This window comes from Antechinus flavipes, chromosome 6 (genome assembly GCF_016432865.1).
Source record: "Antechinus flavipes isolate AdamAnt ecotype Samford, QLD, Australia chromosome 6, AdamAnt_v2, whole genome shotgun sequence".
Lineage (NCBI taxonomy): Eukaryota > Metazoa > Chordata > Mammalia > Dasyuromorphia > Dasyuridae > Antechinus > Antechinus flavipes.
In genome coordinates, this window is record NC_067403.1 from 64,700,061 (window position 1) to 64,723,347 (window position 23,287).

Below are 23,287 nucleotides of genomic sequence, written 5' to 3' on the forward strand. Positions count from 1 at the left end.
AAAGAGAAACCAAACTAAGTGTTAATTTTTTTTTGCCATGGTCAAAGTCCATCCTGTTCAATTGGGAGTTTACCAGAATGGTTTTTTTGTTTACAGTCTCTTGTGTAATCTGTTGAGCTCACCTGGCACTCTCTTAGAAATACATAATCATTTTTCTTATGTGGTCCTACTGCAATAAATAGGCGGAGGGAAGAAAGGGATTTTATCTATGATACTTGTTATTCAGCTCTGCTAATAAAGTAATAAATGCAAAGTCCCACGTCTTTAGCCACATTGTTGTCCTTGTTGGAAGTGCTTGAAAGGCAACATTTCTGTGATAAATAAGGTCTCTAATCAGTTTTTTTTTTTACCTATTTCTATTTCCAGGTATTTAAGGAACTTAAGAAACTAGGTACTTTGAAGTAGAATTGGTCTGTCCTATACAACTGAGCTCATTATCTCGGTTTCTAGTCCCTGTCTTTGAATGTCATCTTACCTCTTGGGAGTCTCTGACTGATTTCTTAATCTGAAATATTTCCCTTTCTCATGGGAATGTGAAGAGAATTAATCAGTATAAAAGACTCTTGAGACCCACAGATAAAAGATATTTTGACAAGGAGGAATTAATATCTAACGAACAGTCACAGGCAGCATACTGGACTTCAAGTCGGGGAAGTATGAGATCAAACCCCAAATCTCTGATACTTAATTCTTGAGTCACCCCAAGCAACTACTCAGAATCCTTCTGAGCCTAAGAGAGCTCGTTAAGCTTCTGTGATCTTCATTAGTGACAGAAATTCTCCTACCAACAAAATCAGAGCTTTTGGGCATTGATGAAGGAACTGTTGCTTCTTCCCTGCTCCATCTTGTCTCAACATTTAAAGATGAGGATTTATTGTAGTTTAACATATACATAATAAGGTAAACAAATACTATTCCATTCTCTCAAGTCCTCATGTCACTGTTCACACTGACTGTATCCCTCAAAGACTTCCCATTTTTCTCCTTTTGAATTCTTGTCTAACTCAAACGCCACCTTCTTCAAGAACTTTATCCCTAACTTTTGTCTTTACTCAAACCTCCTAAAGAGCACTTTGTTCTAATTTTCTAATTATCATATAATTTTTGCATATTACTCCTTTACTAGAAAATAAGACAGAGAGGATGACTTCTTTAAGTATTTTACTCCCCCTGATGGCACAGTGCTCTACAAAGAATAATAAATGTTTGCATTTGATCTAACAAATTCTTAGTCTTAGAAAAATGTCATTTAATCAAAACTGAACCACACAGTTGTTTAAGCTCAGGTATATGGATACAAAGGGGTCAGGAATTGAGGAAAGTGACTCCCATTCTTCCCTTTCTTCATGTCAAATGAAGAATACTGTTGTTTTGGGTGTTGTTTTGGGCCTATGATTTTCATTAATTTGGAGAACTTTGATGCTGTTTGGGGCAACAAATGTAGGGGGCAACTAAGTGCCACAGTAGATAGAGCATGGATATGCCCTGGAATCAGGAGGATCTGCCTCAGATGGTTAGTAGCTGTGGGACCATGAGCAAGTTATTTAACTCTGATTTCCTTCAAAAAAAAATTTTAAATAAAACATTTAGGAACAAATACACACACTGGCTGCCACCTGAAAAACAGAGAAATCAACTTACCAACCAGCATATGCATACATTCCATAATAAAAAGCCAATGGTAATCTCATAATACTGGCATCATTTCCAGAAAAGGCATCTTTAAAGTGCTGGGTTTCACCTAGAAAATCAAATAAAAATAAATAATTGTATGAATTGTTGAATCTCTCTCTCTCTCACACACACACACACACACACACACACACACACACACACACATATACACACACACACATTTTTTGGAGAAAGATAGTTTGGCGTAATGAGTGGAGAGAAAGGCAGCCGTGGAGGAGTCAGGAAAGTTTGTCCTCCAGTCTTGACCCAAGATGTAAAATCCATGGGCAGACTGACAACTTCCCAGACATCCAGGCAGCTGTTAAGGACTATTAAGTTACGGATGAATTAGAATTCTGTATTAGTGGAAGGAGTTTCCAAACAGCATCAAAGTCTTCCAAATTAATAAAAATCATAGGTGCAAAACAACACCAACAATAAATATATTATTCAATCATTATGGCTCAAACACAAATATGTCATATTTTTAAGAACATTAGAAAAAAATAATAATATTCCTAAACAGTAGTTTTCAAGGCATCTTGGGTTAAGGGTTTTCACCATGCTTGAGTCTACTGAATGAATGAGGAAGCAGAGTGCAGTGAAAGGAGCTTTGATGGTAAATCCTAGGACCTGGACGTGAGTTTCATCTTTATGACTTACTACCAGTCTGGCATTGCAAAACAAGTCACAATCTCTCTGCACTTCATTTTCCTCATCTGTAAAATTAGTGAGGCTATAATGAAGATTTTCCATCTCTAAGTCAATGATCCTATGATGCTTTTGATACTACAGATTACCCTGCTTGGTAAAAATATGCACCCCAACTTCTGCCCCACGACCCATGCTAGACAATGACAGCCAAATTGGAACTGACCACTAGGTGTCCCAGTCTCACAGTTTTAAAACCATAAAAGACCACAGATGTCATCTAATCCATAAAAGGCAAATTTACAAGACCCAGAAACATTCCTAAATACAAGCAGAACCAGATTAAAGTGCAACTTGGAAATATTTAACAAAATATGTAAAAACACAAGAGGACATTGATAGCATTTAGCGACATCAATTTGAGTACTGCGAGATGCCCCTTTATTGTTTAATGCTCTATTGGATCTAGATTATTTCTATTCTAATTTGACAGCACTGATCTAATCCAATGACTTCATTTTACAGATGAGATAACTGAGCTCTATGGAAATTCAATGATTAGTTCAAGGTAATATAGATAGCAAAAGTCAAAGGTGGGCTTTGAAGCTAAATCCTATGGCATCTGGTAATCTCAAATGGATTAAGAAAAACTAGGAGCAGACAGCCAATCTTTTAGCCAGTCTGATGGCAAAATTCTTGCATATATTATATTTTATTATTAAGTTTGAAAATGAAAAAAAGCATCACTAACATTACTTTCTCTCTTCATCAATGGAAATTACTTTAGGAATATATTATATGTTCATTTAAATGTGTATCCTCTCTCTCTTCCTTTTTCCCTTCTGTCTTCCTCCCTCAGAGTAGAATTTAAGTCCAGGACCATTTTTTGTTTTGTTTTGTTTTAATCATTATCTATTTAATAGGATAATAATAGCACTTAGTCCTCAGAGTTGCTGTCATGATTAGATTAAATAGTAATTATAAAAGTCCTTAGCACAGTACCTGGCACATATTAAGCACTAAATAAATATTAGCTATCATCATTTATTTGTGTTTGTTTATTTCAAATCCTCATTTATGTCATAGAAATTTTAAAAATGTTTGTTGAATGAGTTTTTGAATTAAATGAATTTAAACAGATACCTCTGAATGTATGTATATAAATATATATGCATATATATGTATATAAAATATGTATGTATAATAAATGTGTATAAAAACATAAGTATATACGTGTGTGTATATACATACATATATATATAAATATAAATAAAAAATTCCTTTGGGACATTTTAAGCATTTGAGTCCAGCTCTCGCCTATATTTCCTGACTTAATGTTTATTACTCTTTTGCATACATACTCAACATACTGGCCAAACTTGTTGTTCATACACATTTCATCACCCGTGTCCATGCTTTGGCACATTTTGTCCCTCATGTTTCCTCCACCCTGTAGAACCTCAAACTTCCTTCAAATCTCCACTCAGGGATAATTCCCATACCAAACCTTTTCTGTTCCCTCAAGCTGCTAGTAGCTTTCTCTATTCATGTCCCCTCAAAAAACAAGAAACCAAAAAAAAAAAAAAAAAACTTTTTTTTTTCAGGCACAAATTTTTTCAGGCATAAATATATCTTTATATATACTTTGTTTTTCTTATGCTCATCAAGTGTTGTTTCCTAGATAAAATATAAATTCTTTGAAGGCAAAAACAGTTTTATTTGTCTTTGCACTGCCCTCAGGCATGGCCTCCCCAGTGCCTAGTACAAATATTTATTGAATTGAATTGTATTAATTAGGATCTTGTGTGGAGAAGCCTAGAGGGCAGGCCCCACACAATTAGTAAAACTAAATAGGAAAGAGCTTCTCATGTCCAACTAGCCATCCATCATGAAATCATTGCAGTTCCAGTTCAGGCACCTTGTCCTGCCCTCCCCACCCCCCATCCACAATACATTTCCCCACCCACTTTTCACTGTATCAATCAAATCAGTGCTACCATTCCTACCAAAGTCTCAATGGAAAAAGAAGAGGGCATTTTCCCTCTTTTGATCTGATTTTGCTTGTGCAACATGATAAATGTGGAAATATGTTTAGAAGAACTGCATGTGTTTAACTTATAATGGATTATCTGCTGTCTAGGAAAAGGGAGAAAAATTTGGAACACAAAGTTTTGCAAGGATGAATGCTGAAAACTATCTTTGCAGGCATTTTTGAAAAATAAAAAAAAAAGAAAGGAAGGAAAAGAAGAGGGGACAACGTAGGTATTAGTTGAACAGGAAATGGCTAAACAAAATGCTACACAAGAATTCAATGGGACATTTTTGCATCAAACAAATGACAGTTATTTGGAATTCAGAGAAATGTGGAGAAAATGTGGACCAATGAAGAGCAAAGTAAGTAGAACCAGGAAGGTGATAAAGTCATGGCCAAGAAAAGAAATGCAAAGGAAAAGAGAAGAAGACATAAAGCACTTATTTTTCAAAGGCAGGAGGCAACAAGAAAATGTACAATATAAAAGAAAACAAAGCATCCTGATGAACTGATCCCAGAAAATCCTTCTGCCTCTAAAATTCTATGATGCCTTCAAGAAGGCATTTTCCATTGGGAAAATCCACTATGGCTTTTTCTTCTATGCAGAGTCCAAGCTTTATCCTCTTGTTAGAGACTACAGCTATAAATACCATCTCACCCCCAAAGTAACAACACTTCAAATCAATTAGATGATGGTATAGAGCTTAAGTTTCACAAGCAGAGGATAATTAAGAGATTCTGCTAGTGTTAGCTCAAATTTGGAATGAGAAGACAAAAACAGATAAGTAGTTAAAAGGCATTTACTTTCCAGTGCCTACCTTTAATTAGTTGCATAACTCCAGGGACTATAATTATCAGAATTGCTGTAAGCTTACAAAAGGTTAAAAAAATCTGGATCCGGGCACTCCAGCTGACACTCATGCTATTGAGAACCATGACCACCGCTGTAAGGAAAGAAGAGGAAAAGTTATTGAAGGAAGTTGGGTTTGGAATGAAATATATATATATACATATATATTATATATATATAAATATACTTTCTATTACTCTCTCTCTCTTTCTTTCTCTCTCTTTGACACTCTGACCACTGCACTATCTAGCTGCCCATCTTCTTGATGCACTAAGCCTTCATCAACATAGAGAACTCCAGAATTTGATAATTTTGAGCATTTCAAAAATCCGAAATTAAACTTTTGGCTTCTGCCTCAAATATCAAAATGACTTTGATTTAGAAGTCTCCATGTTCTATCAGGTTTCATAATTTAGTATCAATGTGACCTTGCCTCAGTTTCCTTACTGATAAAATAGAAATAAACATATTTTTATTAGCTAAACCTCAGGATTGTTAAGCAACATAAATGATTATTATTGTTCTTAGTTTTTCCTACCACCCTAGCTGAGCTGAAAATGAATTTTGGGAAGAAAGGAGGCTATAGAGAATAGGGGAATAGGTTTGGAGAGGAAATATAATGTAATGGAGAGAGGATTGTCTTTGAGCAAAACAATCTGAATTCAGATCAAGCACTCTGGACACATACTACCTGCGACCTTCCCAAAGTTCTCCTGAACATGTCTACTCTATTCAGTTAAATGGTCAAAATTACAAATCCTCTGCTTGGCATTCAAAGCCCTTCCCAAACATCCTCTCTTACCTTTCCAGTCTTTTTTATCTTGTACGTTCCCCCATATACTCTAAGTTCTAAAGTGATACTCTTGCTCAAACAAGACCCTCCATCTGCCAACTCCAGACATTCCTATTTGGATATCCTCACATCTGCAATTCTCTCCTTCCTCATCTTCACCTCCCAACAACTTTCCAGTTTCCAAGTTTCAATTAAAATTTTGCCTTCTACAAAAAGCCTTTCCTGATTCCTCTTAATATCAGTTCCTGTCCTCTATTGATTATTTTAATTTTTCCCTCACAGTTGCTCCCATAATGTATCCCATATTATGTTCATGCTCTTTCCACCATTAGACTGTGAGATTGAGGAATGTCTTTTGTCTTTGTTTTCCTAGCACTTAGCATCATGCCTGATATAGCTGGCCAGGCTCTGGCCTCCTGGTCACTTAACAAATGCTTATTGACTGCTCACCTTTGTGACTATATGAGCAACTAACTACCTAAAACCAATTGCTGATATGGAGAAGTGGGAGGAGTTTCTATATCTGGAGTTCCCCCACATTGAGGAAATACTATCTTAAATTTAGAGTTGAAAGGGACTTGCCAACTAATCCATGGGTCTCATTTTTACAGTAAGAGATTAATTGGCTTACTAATGTCACACAAATAGTCACTGGCACAGCTAAGATCAGTACGAGAGAAAGACAATGAGACAGAAACAGAGAGAGACAAAGACAGAGGAGAGACAGTCAGAAACAGAGATGGGAGAGAGACAAAGAGATAGAGAGACAGAAAGAAGAAACAGACAGAAACAGAAAGAAATGTATGCTTAAAAAGAACCTTAAATGAAGCTATCTTATCCAAATCCTAATCTTATAGCTGGAGAAATAAAACTCAGTAAAATCCAAGTATTTGTCATTCTCCTTCTTCTGTATTCATGTAGCATCAAATGACCTCTCCTTTTTGTCCATATCTTTGCTTTACTCCCCAGGTCCTGCAGCACTAAAGATTGTCTTTCCTCTATCTTCCCAGTACAAGGTTAGGTTATGACCATTGATGATGAAAAATGGAACAATTATTGGGAAGTTCTTTCAGTGGTCATCCTACCAAATAGATGGATTTTGCTGACTCGGGGCCTCTTGCTAAAGGAAATGATTCTACATCTACAGGATTCTAAGTGGTCCCTCTTATGAGTTTTGACCTACTACCATGACTGAAAAAGGAGTTAAACTGTCTCAAAAAATGCTACTGGGCAACAAGAGCTGCCCACACAATAAATTTAAAAAAACAAAAACAACTTTCACTCTCATTCTTTCTTCTTTTGGGGACCTTGCACTATTCTTCTTTGATTTCTCATGGACTGTAGTGTCTCCTTGGATTTTCCATGAGTTATGGCTTCTTTTCACAAATAGCAGTAAGTCCATAGACCAACCTATGTGGCTCAAAGACTAAATCTCAGAGTCCTAAAAACCTCAAAATCTCTTTTCCTTGATATTCCTTTTCCTAAGTACAATAAAAACAAATCACAGTCATGAAGATCAAACTTTTGGAACCTAAGAACTACCTCAGGAGTTTAGGAGTATAAGATCCCTTAAATAGTCCTAACCAACAGTGTAAGTTTTCTATAACCTTTTCAATGCTTCTCAGAGTAAAACATTCCAAACAGTTTTCTGATGTGATAAATGTGATTTTTGAATAGTTACTTTTTAAAAGATTTTTTGTTTTAATATTATTTTATTTTTCAAAATACATGCAAAGAGTTTTCAAAATCCACCTTTGCAAAATCTTGTGTTCCAAATTTTTCTTGCTCTCCTTCTCCCTCCCCAAGAGAGCAAGCAAGCCAATATAAATTAAACATGTGTAATTTTTCTAAACACATTTTTATATTCATCATGCTGCACACACACAAAAAAAAGAATATCTGATCAAAAGGGGGAAAAAACATAAGAAACAATAAATAAATAAATAAATAAGCAACAAAGGTGAAAATACTATCTATGCTTTGATCCACATTCAGTTTTAATAGCTCTGTTTCTGGATGTAGATAATACTTTCCCACACAAATCTATTGGAATTACCTTGAATCATCATTGTTAAAAAGAACCAAGCCATAACAGTTGATAATCACATAATCTTCTTTTTACTAGGTATATTTTCTTGATTCTGCTCACTTCATTTAGCATCAGATCATGTAAGCCTTTCTAGGCTTTTGTGAAATGACCCTGCCCATCATTTCTCATAGAACAATAATATTCCATTACATTCATATGCTATAATTTATTTAGCCATTCCCCAACTGAGGGATACCCACTCAAATTCCAGTTCCTTGTCACTATAAAAAGGACTATTACAAACAATTTTGCACATGTGGGTCCTTTTGCCTCAAAAAGTGTTATTCTTTTATATCTCCAATGCAAATGATAGACGTGTGTGTGTGTGTGTGTGTGTGTGTGTGTGTTTGTGTGTGTCTGTGTCTCTGTCCTTTTTATTTCTCCCCATTAGAATGAAAGCTTACACTTCCTCTTTATACTTGACTCTTCAGCAACTAGCATAGTGCCTAACTTAAGAAAAACTTGTTTAGGCACTTATTAAGCAGGAACTTAATAATTACTTAGAGAAGACATGTAAAACACTTGGTAAACTTTAAAGCAATATACAAATTACTTATTTTTTTGTGAACTTTAAATCAGGTTCAAATCTTGATTTCAGTTATTATAATAATGAAATGAAATTTATATATATATATATATATAAAACTGTAAATATTAAATTGATGTAAGTGTATATTTTTGTTTGGTTTGGAGGATTTTTTTTTAGTTCTTTAGATTATATTTGGGTTAAAAACAACAAAGGCTCATCCCTCAATTTCCATTGGTACAAGTTTATACAGGGGCTGCTATTTGCTTGGGGAAAGCTTATGACATCATCATTTATTTTTATGAAAGGACTACTGAGTAGAAGATGAACTCTTGGAAGAAGAAAAGCAATAGACGGGCCTTGCTTTTCTAGAAGATCTAAATCATGACTGAGAAGAGAGGGGGGGAAAAATTTGAGTCTTTCTAAATAAAAGGCAAATATATATTGTTGACTAAACATTATTTCTGGGTGTTTGGGATTAGCTTTAGTTCTTTTTTTGTTTTGTTTTTAAAGTTTTCCAGTAAAATATAATAGATAGGATACTACAATTCTATAAATTGTTCTTTTCTTCTTCCTGGAAAATGAATAAGGAAGAATTTTCAAGGTAAAAGCTAATTCATTTCAAGTGATTATTAAAAGTACAGATTTATCTGGACTATGCTCCCTTTTTTTCTCTCTCCCTTCCTAATACTACATAAAATTTCAATTTGAAAATGCTCATTTGAAATCCATAGCTTACAATTTAACAAGAAAGAAGACAAATAGCACACAGGTCCAATGGAGTATCTCCAGTATTGTCTTTGGGTACAAATTGAGTCCCAAGCATGATACAGCCAAGATACTGATTTAGAGCAATAGAAATTGTATCTAAGTGATAGAAGTCATGTTTTGTTTCTCTAGCTGCACACATAGTAAAAACCCAAGAAAGCCAATTCTGACAAGGGTCTGATATTAATTAATGAGTCTGAACATAAAGTCATGGATAACATAAGAGAATCACTTCACAATTGTTTTTCTTTACTGTAATAATTACTGATTTTATTTAAGATAGCTACAATGTTTTAATTGTAGCCAGTTTGGGGGGAATTACTTTTGTTGAACTGAAAATTCAGGGAAACTCAGCTTTGATTTACTTAAATGCTATTCAGTTGCTTTTTTACTTAAAATGAGAAAGGCTAAAACTATATAATAACCAATATGGAAAAATGGTGAAGAGGACTATACAAAATACAGGTCTTTCTAATGATACTGCTGAATTCAGTGGCTATCCATGAGTGGGATTTGTATGGGAGGAAAAATGTTCTTCTATGTCGTGTCCAAGTCTGTCTTCTGCTTTTAAGTCTCACTTATCTGTTCAAAATTGTCCTTAAGCTTTTGTTTTCTACAATGACCTTTCAAAATATAAATTTAAAAAAACTGAACAGATTTTGGATTATTCAGTGGTGATTTGGTATTACTATCGATGCCCACAATATCCGCACTTTCTAATAGTATCAATTGGATTCATAGACAATTTTTTCTTTTCCACAATCCTATCAGTTTACAACTTTTCTTCCAAGATGGACACTATGACATTTTGTTTTGTTCCTTTCTCTCATATGCCTTATATGTTTTATAAAAATCTGTGCAGGTATCTTAGCTCCTTGTTAGATTCTAAGTTATATGAGAGCTGGAACTGAATTTTATCTAAACTTTATATCTTTTCTAGTGTCTTAGGACCATGGCCTACTAAAAAATAGGCCCTTAACATATTTGTTTTCCTTCACTGAAAATGAATTTAATATCTATATATTTAATAATCTCTAAGTAATCATATCTAAATAATACCATAAGAAAAATAGTTAATAAATCAAATGTGGCTTCTAAAGCAAAGACAAGCAGAGCACCTTTGCAAATCTTCAATTTGATCTTGGCTTTATGCAACATCGATGATGTGCTATTATTGTCCATTCTCCAAAAGGATATGGTAACATTAGTGGTAAAATTTTCTGTTTCCATACTAATCAATGATTCATTAAATAGTGAGTTTCCAACCCAATTTAGTTAACATGAAAAAAAGGTCAGTTATAACTAGAATGTGGTATCTTAGTCTTTTTAATCTTAGTCCTGAATAACATCTTAAGTTAGTTATTACCAAATCGGTACAAGTACAGAAAAAGTAAAGCAAGGAAATAAATATTTATATGTTCTATTATGTGTAGACTGTGTTAAGTGTTTTTTACAAGTATCCTCACAACAATCCTGGAAGATAGGTGCTATTATAATTTTACAATTGAGAAAACTGAGGTAAAAAAATATTCGAGATCACACTTGAACTCTGGTGTTCCAGACGCCATTAGTTCTTTCCTGTTATTACCAGCAATCATAGCTTTCACATAATCTTTGATGGAAATAGGGATGTTAGTTTAAGAAAAAGAAGTCTTTGCCAATACAATTCAAATATTTAGAGGTCTGTCATGTATAAAGGAGATTGGACTTATCTGATCCCAGAAGGAAGAACTAGAAGGGTAAATTGACATTGTAATGTTAGATTTCACTTGGACCTGAAGAAGAGCTTTGTTCCAGTGAAAACTTCCACAAAGGAAAAAAGCAGCCTAAGGAGGTAGTTAAAATCTCCATCATGAGAAGACTGAAGTCAGAGATTAAATGATCCTAATCAGGAATATTGTACAATGGATTGCTGCTAGAGTACAAATAGGTCAGGCTTGTTGACATTCCTTTCATCTCTAATGATAGGAACTCTTATTAACAATATTTGCATAAATGTTGACTCTAGAGTGCTTTTTTCTTGTTTTTATTTCCCTATTTATTATTAATGCCACAGAGGAAAGTCACTTCAAAATGACCCATTTTAAGTAGTCCAATTTAAAAACAAAAATAAAAACAAAAAACAATATATGCTATATGTCCTAAATGTTAATTTGCCTCCTTCACACATTTACCAATGGACCAGAGGATGTAAAATTGAAAGTTACTGGCTTCCCTCAATTTTAAGCCAAAGGAGTCAAGGAAAGGGGAGAAAAAAATCATTCATAGCATATTAAATCAGAACCTCCAGAATATATACCTACACATCAAATCAAATCATTTCTAGAATCAGCCTCAAAAGGGGGTTCCCAATCCAGGCTAATATGCGTTTTCAACCTCACACACTCCCCGCTTCCAAAAAGGTACTTCTCAGATGTGATTCTTTTGTGTGGAATAAACAGGTTTTAAGGGGAGCCGAAACCTTTCATCTTGGCTGAATTATGCTTGGGTTGTAGTGACATTTTCTAAAACAAAAGAGCTGTCAGGGCTCAGTGCTTCCCTTTCATTTCTGGAAGCTGTTAGCATTATAAAGGCCAATCCTCCATTCCTTTGCTTGCTTTCTGAGTATTCCTGAAAACTTCCCAAAACAAAGGTCTTAATTTCTATAGGTTTACCAGGAAACTACTTTTTTTTCTCTGTTTTTTATATCTTACCAACCTTCTGCCCCTAAAGGTATGAAATCACCCAAACTACCTTTGAAAACTGAGTGATCTTCCACCTAAATCCTGCTGTCAAATCTATTTACCCTCAGGAACTATGATCCTTTTCATTCAACTCTTCCAGCCTTAGGGATAAATCTTCTGCTTAGATACATGTTGGTTTTTCCCTTCAGACCACAGCTTTAAAAGAACCATCTGACATTGGATTGGGTTTTGTTTTTTGTTTTGCTTTCCTTCCAATTCAGTTAAAATTTCCCTTCCATTCTCAAGTTTGTAGAAGGAACACTAGAATTTGTGAACCTGTGCTTTAAGTCAACAAAATGATGTCTTTATCCACACAACTTTGTAAAACCAAACCAAAACAAAAATCTCTAGCTTTATTCAAGTTCATGCTCCTTACAAGGTTTCATCTGCCTCCCTCTGAAAGTGTCATTGTTTCAGAGCATCATTTCCCTAAACTAATACTTCACTGTTTAATTCCTCTGTGAAATTTTGATTTGTTTCCCAGTGTGTTCAGCTACACTTTACTTTGCCTTCCTATTTTTAACAAGTATGTATGGCCTGCTTGAAAGAGTCATTGGGATAGATTGGAAAGAAACCACTTAGATTTGCCAAAACAGTAAATCAATTATCTAGACTCTCCATCTCCAGTCCCAGAATCAACACTACAAACATTATGGATTGGTGGTATTCATCTAGAGAGAATTTCATTTAAGCATTCTGTTTCTAAGTCTTAATAGAAGCCGTTGCTCAAAATTCCCAACTCTATGATAGTTCATTGGCTCCCAAATGCCCCACTCCACCAACCTTGATTAGAATACTCTCCCTCTTTACCTGAGATTCCCTGGCTTCCTTTGAGAGTCGGTGTGAATCTTACCTGTGAATCTCCTTCCCTCCCCCCCAATATTGTCCTCTAAAATTGCCTTCCATTCACTCTATAGCTACATATAAATATTTGTTTGCATTTGTCCTGCTTTAAAATGTGGTCTTCCTATAGACAGAGACTGTATTTCTGCCTTTCTTGGATGATAATTTGGCATATAATAGGTGCTTAATAAATGCTTGTTGACCTGACTGCACTGACTCAAGAGTTCTGTAAGTTAGTGGATCTCTATGTAAGACATTCCATCTCTAATTGCATGGAGAAGGGCCAGCCCCATCTGAAATGTAACAACTCCAGCTCAAGTATTACTTCTTACCTGAGGCATTTCCTGATTCCAATTCCACTTGTTCTTATTCTGGGATCCAAAACACTTGATTTTAAAATATTATGACAAACTGCATTTCAATATAACTTCTTTCCTATGTAATCATGTATGTTTTATTTTATGCATTTAAAAACATTATTCTAACAAAGAGTCCATTGGTTTCCCCAGTTGTCAAAGGGATCCTTGACACAGAAAAAGGAAGCTCTGCTCTATTGTCCACTCTCTCCAGGAGTATTCACTCTCTTCCATCCATTTCATCAAAAACCACATGCAACTTCCTGTTGTGGTCTTTGAACATAAGGTCCTGGATGATTTAGCAAGGCTGCCTATGACAATAGCTACCACACCAAACACTAGGATGGTGACTGAGTGGAAGATGGAGCAACACTCATCCCTCCAACAAAGCACATGTTCGTGCCAACTCTGACTCCAGAACGTCTGTTTTCCCATAATCACGCACAAGCCTTGTGGTGAGAAACACACTCCATAAACCATAAAGAAGTAGAAAAAATAACCATGAAACTCCATACAGAAGTCACTGAGGAAAGCCTGTTCCATAAACTTGTTTGCATGAGGTACTTTCCAAATATGTTTCATATATGGAAAAATATGGGCATTTTAAAATGTCAACCACATCACTACAGTAATAAGCAAGGGGAACTTGGAAAGAGCAGATTTGGTAAGTTGCTACAAACATTTCCCAGGCTGAGAAAGGTTAGGGCGAGAGGGAATTTTTTTTTTTTTAATATTTTGTCTTCTTCCCCTAAAAGTAATGAGACTGTTTTATTTAGTTTTTTTTTTTTTTTGCTTATTTCCATCAATCTATATATACGTATTTATTACATGTATATTGTGTATGTATGTATGTGTATACAGGTATATGTGCACATATGTACTATATTAGGCATTGGAGATACAAGTACAAAGAATTAAATAATTCTTACTTTGGAGGAGTTTATATCCTAATAAAAAAGACATTAAGTACATATAAAATTAATATAAAGGAATAAATACAAAGTAGGGCAGTTGGGGGCAATTAGGTGACATGATAGAGAGCATACCAGTTGAGAAATCTTCCTGAGTTGAAATCAACCTCAAACACTTACTAATTGTATCACCCTATGTCAATCACTTAATCCATTTTTTTTTGCCTCAGTTTCCTGAAATGGCAAACCACTCCAGTAGCTTTGCCAAGAAAACCCCCCAATATGATTTCATGAAGAGTCGGACATAAGTCAAAAAATGACTAACAAGAAGTTGGAAGCAGGAAAACATTGGCAGTTTTAAGGAAAAAGTAAAGGCTTTATGAAAATCAGGAGTTTTTAACCTGGTCCCTAGACCCCTGAGAATCTATGAACATACTTCTGATAATCATATTTAAATATAAATTATTTCCTTTGTATCCTAAATATGTTTGTGTATTTAAAAATATTATCCTTAGAATGAATGTGAACTACTTGCATTTTTGTTTTTCTTCCCAGGTTATTTACCTTCTGAATCCAATTTTTCTTGTGCAACAAGAGAACTGTACATTTCTGCACACATATATTGTATCTAAGATATATTTTAACATGTTTCACATATATGAGATAACTAAGGAAGAGGGTGGAGGGAAGGAAGGGAAAAATTGGAATAGAAGTAAGTGCAAGGGACAATGCTGTAAAAATTACCCATGCACATGTTTGGTCAATAAAAAGCTATAGATAGATAGATAGATAGATTATCCTTAGAAGGGGCCCATAAAAGAAAGGAGAAAAGCAAGCAAGAGAAGAACTAAAAAATGCATCCTTGTTTTACGGAGCTGAAATCTGAATTTCCCTATTAATTCCCAGATCCTCCAGCAGGTCTGTAATATCATAAACTTTAACTCTCCTAACAACAATCTATGCCTGCCTCATAATATTCATGTACTCCCATATGTTCTTCCTAAAATTTCCCCTGAAAGTCTGGGGAGGGGGGAGTTTTTCTATTTTGATACTGTAAGGATAACAATAACAGATGAGCTACCCATTGATTATCTGTGTATCCTTTCATCTAGTATTCTCATTGTGAAATTAAGGAAATTACCCTAATAATTCTCCCAACTATCCAACATTTTCTTGCTTTCAAATGTGAACTTTTTCTCTTTATCATTTCTCAGACTAGATCATAAAAAGGAGGCTGTCATATTGGAAGGTATGGTAGACCTAAAACACTTAACACAGTCTCTGGAATATAATAGATATTTAATAAATATCTTTCTTTCCCTTCCTTTCTCTTTCCCTTCAGACCACTCCTGTGTCTTTGTACAGAATGATTTCCATTCCCCGAATGCTCCTTACTTCTACCTCTCCAAATCTCAACTCCTTTCAAGAGGGTCCAAGTGCCTCTTCCTTGATAAAATCTTTCCTGATTTATTTACCCAATCACCACCTGAAAATCCTTTGCTTATCTATTTACTTTTCTCTGTATGTATTACCTTTCTTCCCAACCACCATCCCTGGAAATAAAATTTCCTTAAGGACATGAAGTATTTCATTTACTCTGGTATACCCAGTGACGAGTGCACTGTCTGGTACATTACCATGTATAAAATACCAAGGTATTTTACAAATGCTTGGTGAGTTGAATCATGTCTCCAAGAGTGAAACATGACCCATAAAGCCACCTGCTCAATCTCTAGTTTTAACACCATGAAATCCCCACATCTTCATCTGAAAGCTCCCAGGTGTTCCCTTCAATAAGACAATTACTTACCTGCTTTGAAATGTGGGTTTCTAACAAATCCTATCCATGTCTGGGATTCCGTGGGGATCATGGAAAGGACTTTAGAAACTATGAAGTCCAAATTTCTCATTTTACAGATAAGGAAAACTGGGATTTAGAGAGGTTCTGTGACTTATTCAAGATATTGTGTCTGAGGTCAAATTTGAATCAAGTTCTGACTCCAAATCTAGTGCCCTTAGCGAAACACCACACTGCCTCCGATTTCAATTCTCCTAAACAAATCTGGTAGAACCAATATGAAAGGAAAAGGATTATGTGAGGAGAGGTCTATGATGAAAAGAAACCGAAAGTGAATTAAGCTAATTACTTCTGCTACTACTTTATGCACCATTCATGTTCATGCCTGTGATACTTACTGATGCCCACGGCCGTAATTAGCTTGATTGCAAGTTCTGGGATTTCACACTGAATAAAAAATGGTTCCAGGATATAGCGTCCAAATGCCAAGGATATCACAGCAGTGGCAGCAGGGCTGGATAGTACAGAGAAAATGGTCACAATAGGAAAAAGCTAAAAGCATTTGCATTCAAGTTTTGTTATTCATTAGTACATGAAACACTTGCTCCTTTTTATGTTGGAGATTTTTCTTGCACTTCATAAAATCATAGTAATAATGAGAGCTGACACTTATGTGGCTTTTAAAGAACTTTTTACATACATTATGCCATTTGATCCTCACATTAACTCAGTGGAGCATGATTGTCCCCATTTTATAGATGGAGAAATTGAGATTTAGAAAGAATTAGGGACCAGTCATGGTCACATAGCTAATAAGAGTCAGAGGAAGAATTTGAATTTGAATTTTCCTGATAAAAATTGCAAAATATGAGTAAAAAAGGATTTTGGTGGCCATGTGATCCAACTCAAACATCAAAGAAATACCCAGATCATTGTTGTAGTTGAATCATTTCTGACTCTTTATCATTCCATTTGCAGTTTTCTTAATCAAGATCCTAGAGTGGCTTGCCATTTCCTTCTCTAGGTCAGATGAGAAAACTAAGGTAAAGGACAGGCAGGGTTAAGTGACTTGCCCAATTAGTAAGTGTCAGAGGGATCCCTCTTCCTGCTACTAAAACATATCCCACATATATTCGTGTAGCCTCTGATTAAAGACATCAAAGAGGGTAATCCATCACTGCCCAAAAGCAGACTATTCCACAGAGTCAGGAAGTCAGATGACTGATTAAGCAACATATAGTAAAATACTTTAAGCCAGGTTTTGTAATACAATAATCATCATCTGTGGGTCAAGCAAGGTTTTTTAAACTCTTTTCACTTGTGACTTTTTTTCCTGAGTAATTTTTATGTGTACCCTTATATATCATAAAGTGTACCCATACAAATCAAAAATTTACTGATAAAAATCACAATTTCGCAATCCCCACATTCAGTTACATGACCCTGTATGGGGTCTTGACCTACAGTTTAAGAAGTTTTGCTCTAAACAAAGGTTTGATACAGATGAGAGGTTAAAGACTGAGGTCTGAAGACCTGGATTGTAAATCCAGTTTATTAATTCCTACTTGTGGTGATCAAAGACAAATTAAACTCTTTTAGTCTCAAGTTTCTTATCTTCATAAAAAGCAAGTTGAGCTAGATGTTTTCCAAACTCCACCCCAGTTCTAAATTCTTTACTAGATGAGCCAATAAAATCAGACAGTATGACAGGTTAGTGGGTGGAGATGTTACAAATATCTTAGTATCTCTCAAATCAATCAGTTCTGTCAATTCTGTCTGTATCTACTTTAGAACGAGGTCTTTTTCCCCAAAGACTTAACAGATTCTGTTAGACATAATCTAATCTATTTTCTGTAGCACCAGGATTCTAAAAAGATCATTTTATTTTAATGGATTCCCAAATAATTATAGGGTACAATACACATACATATGTGCCTCTGTATATTTGTGCGAACTTCTATTCCCTCTCCTTAGCACTCATATTACTGTGCTTGGGTGAAATGTCCATCAGCATTAAGCTAACACACAATAGTACCCAGGTAATTGGGCAGAAAGAGGAGGAAAAGGATGATAGGATCATGGATTCATAGTTGTAAATTTCCTCAGAGGCCATGGAATCTATACCCATTCTTCCGAGACTTGGTGACTTTCTCAATGTCAAAGAGATAGTCAAAGAGATAATGATAGGGATAGTGGGTTTAAATCCAGACTCTTTGACTCCAAATCAAATGCCCTATTAAATCCCCAAAATGCTTTTTAGTGCCTTCCTCACCATTTTCTAAATATGAAATTTGGAAAAGAAGAGATGCAGTTCCAACCCAGGTGGGGCAAGAATGCATAAATAGAATACTTCTGTCATTTCCCCCCCAACTCACTTCTGGATAAATCTATGAGACAGTCAGCCAAAAAGCAGCCTAGCCCTATAGCCCATCTACATTACATTGTGCTGAACTACTCCAGAAAGATACTCATCAACTATCTTCTTTAAAATCCCTTGAGAAGATTAAACTACCTCCCCTGGTAATAGATTCCGGTGTCTCACAACGATTATCACTGAAAAAGTCATCAAAATGTCTAACCTTTTCCCCTGATTTCTAAGAGCGTAGACATTTCAAATTAATAGTGTCTTCCTACCATATGGGAGAGGAAGAGATAATCTGACATTTCAAGTATAGCCTATAACTCTACATAAGTCCAACATTCATATGAAAGCATAAGTCTCCTGGATTCAAAATATTAGAGCTGAAATTCTTAAAGATCAAAATCCATTAAAAATAGAGATTAGGCATCTACTACAATGCACGGAGGGAGAAGAAATGGTCTCAACTAACAGGAATTTGCAATTAAGTTAGAAAGAAGAAAAAAAGAAGTAAATCCAAGGTAGAATAAAAACCAAACTAGAGATATAGGAGAAGTAGAGAAGGACACAGAAGGACAAATCACAATTAGAGAGTGCAGTAGATGGAGCACCAATTCTGGAGTCAGAAAGTCAAATCCGGCCTCAGGCACTTACTAATAGTGTGGATCTGGGCAAATCCAGCCTCAGATGTGGGCAAATCCAGACTCAGATCTGTTGTGTGGATCTGCTTAAGTCACTTGTTTGCCTCAGTTTCCTCAGTCATAAAATGGGGATAATAATACCTATCTTGAAGGTTTATTGTGAGAATTGAATGAGATCTCAAATTTATCAACCTATATTGTTTGATAACTCTAGCATTCCATAATTCCATGTGGTGGCTCCAATCATGTCATCCCCTATTCATTAAATTCCAGTCGCTTCCCATCGCCTCCAGGAAAAAAATGCAGTTTTCTGTTTAATCATAACTTAGTCCCCCCTCTACTTTTCCCTACCTTATCCTGTTGTCCCTGACCTATATTTTTTAACCCAGTGACAATGGCCTCCATACCATCCCTGGAAGGAGACACACCATTTCTGCACTCCTGGCATTTCCAGTACCAGTCTCCCCAGGCTAACAGTATTGTCCTTCCTCCCCGGCTAAAGATCTCCCAAGGCTTCAGGTAAGTTCCAACTAAAACCCCACTTAGTACAGGAAACTTTCCACAACTCCTTCTAATTCCATTGCCTTCCCCTGGGTTACTAATTTCCTATTCATGCTATAAATAGCTTTCTTTGTATATATTTGTGTGTATGCAGTCACCCCAACAAATTATAAGTTTCTTGAAGGGCAGAGACTGTCTCCAGCTCCTTTCTGCATCTCCAGGGCAAAGCCTGGCATATATTAGGCACTTAAAATACAGATTGAGTTCATCTTTGAACAACGGATTGGATTCAGAGGGCCGAGTGGAGAATCAGGCAAGAATATGCAATAGGTTCCAGTTTGGGAAAATAACCTGAGCAGAATATTTCTAGAGGGAGTAAAGGAAATATGTCCTTATTGTGATTCCACTATGACAAGGCTGAAATAATGAAAGGAAAACAAATTTCACTAAGAGGGCATTACTCCTTTGTAACTTTTTTGTTGAAAGAGAGATTCTTTTGACCATGGAAATCATCATCACTGGTGCCAAGTCCATTCTCTACCAGTAAATCATTTGCCTCTGAGCTGTGGGAGACAGAAATAAAAGCTTCCATGGGAACTCAGCAGTGCATTTCTGATAAATTAGACACTCAGTGTATGTTTCCTCGAGCTATTATGGGGGATTTTGGAATTGGAAAATCCTGGCTAGCTGTTAAAATTGTGAAGTTAAGGTGATGAGGATTACTTTTAAGACATGAAAGGATGTTAAAAGGTTGCTTATTTGGGTGTGTATGTGTGCGTGTGTTTTTAAGTGCAATTCAGAGTGACTTAGCATTACTGGTTCGAATTTACATTGAAGAAATCAGGAAGATCAATTTCAACAATATAAGCAGAGACTGCTTACATAACTGGAGCTTCTTGGATTCTTCATGGGAGGAAGTGAGTCACTACAAACAAGCAAATTAATCATGCAGCACCTAAGGGGACCAGTGTGACATACTAAGCTAGGTGGGAGGACGTAAAAGCCGCAACCACTAGAATGGTGTAAAGTTATACGGGCTTAGTTGTGTAATCTGGAATCAATGAAAGTTTCAAGTCATGCTAACATTGCACTCTTGTCTGGGTAGGGTCTGAATAATCCGTACTCAAGGCATCAGGGGGTAATTTCATGCTCTGTAGCCTTAAAAAGAAAACGTATTTGCTAGAATTGCAAACTGAATAATTGAAAACTTATGAAACATTGGGTACTTGTGATGTTTTATCATATTTGGGGAACAGAGTAACAACAAATAAAATAGAAATGTCCTTACCATAGCCTGGCACATAGCAGACACTTAATTATTTTTTGATTAATAAAATTCAGAAAGCAAATATCAAATTTTAAGTATAAACCAATTATGTCTATTTATACATTATATATGTAAAATATATAACTGTACGTGTATATGTATGTAAAATATATGCACATATGTATAGTAAATAATTAAATATATATGCATGTGTATTTAATTTTTAAAGCCTTAAACATGATTTTTTTTTTTTTTGATTGTGGGAGTGTATGCTTCTACATGATTTCATTAATGAATGGAAGTCTTGGGGGGTCAGTTTCTTCCATAGATTTATTTTGACTACTCTCTATAATAGTCTCAGAGAATTGCATAAAGTTCTGAAAGATTAAGGGCCTTGTACAAGATCATAAAATGTGTATATTTCAGAGTCGGGGATTTCAAGCAGATCTTTTTCTTCCCCCATACTTACTGTTGAAACATATGTGCCACAAACTCTTAATTAGCCAGAAATAATCCAGGTGATTCAGAAGTATACTACAGATGAAAGCTAGAAGTAAAACAAACCAGTGTGCTCACCGTATTATGAGTAGTTCCACCCAGACTCGGACAAAAGCTGGTAATGGGCCAAAGACTTCCAAGATGTAAGTGTAGTGTCCACCAGATTTCTTTATACATGTCCCCAATTCAGCATAAGACAAAGCCCCTATGAAAGATTGATAAAGAAAAAAAAGAAAGTTTGAAAAGAATCATTTCAAAGTATTCAGGTGGCACCAGATGAAAATCTTACGGGCAACCTTAAAAATAACACTTCTATCTTGAGGGCAGACTATGGAGAGAGCTCCAAGTTCCAATAACACAAGTTACTTTTCTGAAGAAATATTTCCTAATGAGTAATTACCTGTATATCATTTTATAAAATTTAATTTTAAAATGTTATAAATAACTCTTCAGTGTGTCCCCAAAATCTTAGTGTAGTTTTAGCTTCAGAAGCTCATATATCCTTGGTTCATACATTTTTATTTTAAGTTTTAAGTAAGCTTTTGAAACTTAAAACTACACTACAGTTTTCAGATATACTGAATAAGCATCAGTTGTTAGCTGTATTTTCAAACAGGAAAATAAGTCATCTTATTCAATGCCCACCAATTGCTCTTTTAGATACAGCTAGGTAGCACAGTGTATAGCAGGGGTCCTCAAACTTTTTAAATAGGGGTCCAGTTCACTATCCCTCAGACTGTTGAAGGGCTAGACTATAGTAAAAACAAAAACTTTGTTTTGTGGGCCTTTAAATAAAGAAACTTCATAGTCCTGGGTGAGGGGGATAAATGTCCTCAGCTACTGCATCTGGCCCCCGGGCCATAGTTTGAGGACCCCTGGTATAGAGTGTTGTGCTTAAAGTCAGTGCCTGAGTTCAAATCCAGCCTCAGATTCTTAGCTCTGTGACTCTAGAAAAGACTTAATCTGTCTGCCTCAGTTTCTATAACTGTAAAAAGCTAAAAATGACTTGGTTATAAATCGATATACTAAATAATTTTTTTTTTCTGACAGATGAGCCTAAAATATAGAGTATGTGATTAGTATTAATAGTGGGGGAGGGGGGTTCCCTTCAACAGGTATCACAATTTACTCTATCTGCATAAGTATATAATCTTGGATAATAAATTACCTAAAATTGATCCCATTCTTCCTTTGAGATTGTTTTGAATCATCACGCTTCCGTGTTAAAGAATTAGCAACAACCATCAGTAGATTTTTTTAAAGAAAGCTTCAAATCTAAAACTTTGTTATCACACTTTGACAACTTTAAACTTGAAGGACTCAATTTGTAAATTGCATAACTAAATCACTGAGAAGAATTCTCTGAATTAGAGCCAGGCTAAATCTAGTGAATGGATACCTCCTTCTGGGAAAGTTGAAAAGACTAACAAAAATAGGTCCTGCCTTAATTTGTGTTCCTTTAACCTGGATAAACTAACCATGAAACAATACTCCTATTATTTTGCTAATATAATTCAAAAGAAAATTATTGTTTAGTTCTAGAGTAAATATCACATGATAGTACAATATGTTAAAGGCTGTAAGAACAATAAAGGTCTTTATGTCAAAGAAACACCACTAGGAACTGTCCAACATGAGTATCTTTTGGCTATTCAAAAGTTTTTAAAATCTCATTTATTTATTGCATCTCTTGTATAAGACAGAAACAGATGTAAACGTAAAGAGTTGTAACCCAGGTACTTTGGAGAGGCCGTCATACTATTGGTAATATATCCAGGAGATCCGGTTAGCATTTTTATTGTTAAAGGCCAGCAGGAGACTTCCTGGCTGCCAGAGGAATCAATAAAGAGATAAATCTGCTCTCTGTTAACACACCAGGATGACTGCCCCCAGGTTTAACCTGGTAAAGCCTGAAGGAAGGTCTTTTTCTAGTCAGAGGTCTCAGCTTTCACAACTGTCAGAGCCCAGATGTGAGAAGTTCAGAACAAGATATCTAATCTATCTATT

At 35.4% G+C, this 23,287-nt stretch overlaps 1 protein-coding gene across 1 annotated transcript in view; it reads right to left on the reverse strand.

Annotated features, from left to right (window-relative positions):
• Positions 1-23,287, reverse strand: part of SLC7A11 (solute carrier family 7 member 11) — a 111,507-nt gene that overhangs the window by 82,481 nt on the left and 5,739 nt on the right. Inside the window, exons 2-5 of the mRNA XM_051964190.1 lie at positions 21,359-21,485; positions 16,413-16,528; positions 5,176-5,301; positions 1,642-1,741 (exon numbers count right to left, since the gene is read on the reverse strand). Of these exons, the coding sequence (XP_051820150.1) occupies positions 1,642-1,741; positions 5,176-5,301; positions 16,413-16,528; positions 21,359-21,485 (469 nt within the window). The remainder of the gene's footprint in view (positions 1-1,641; positions 1,742-5,175; positions 5,302-16,412; positions 16,529-21,358; positions 21,486-23,287) is intronic.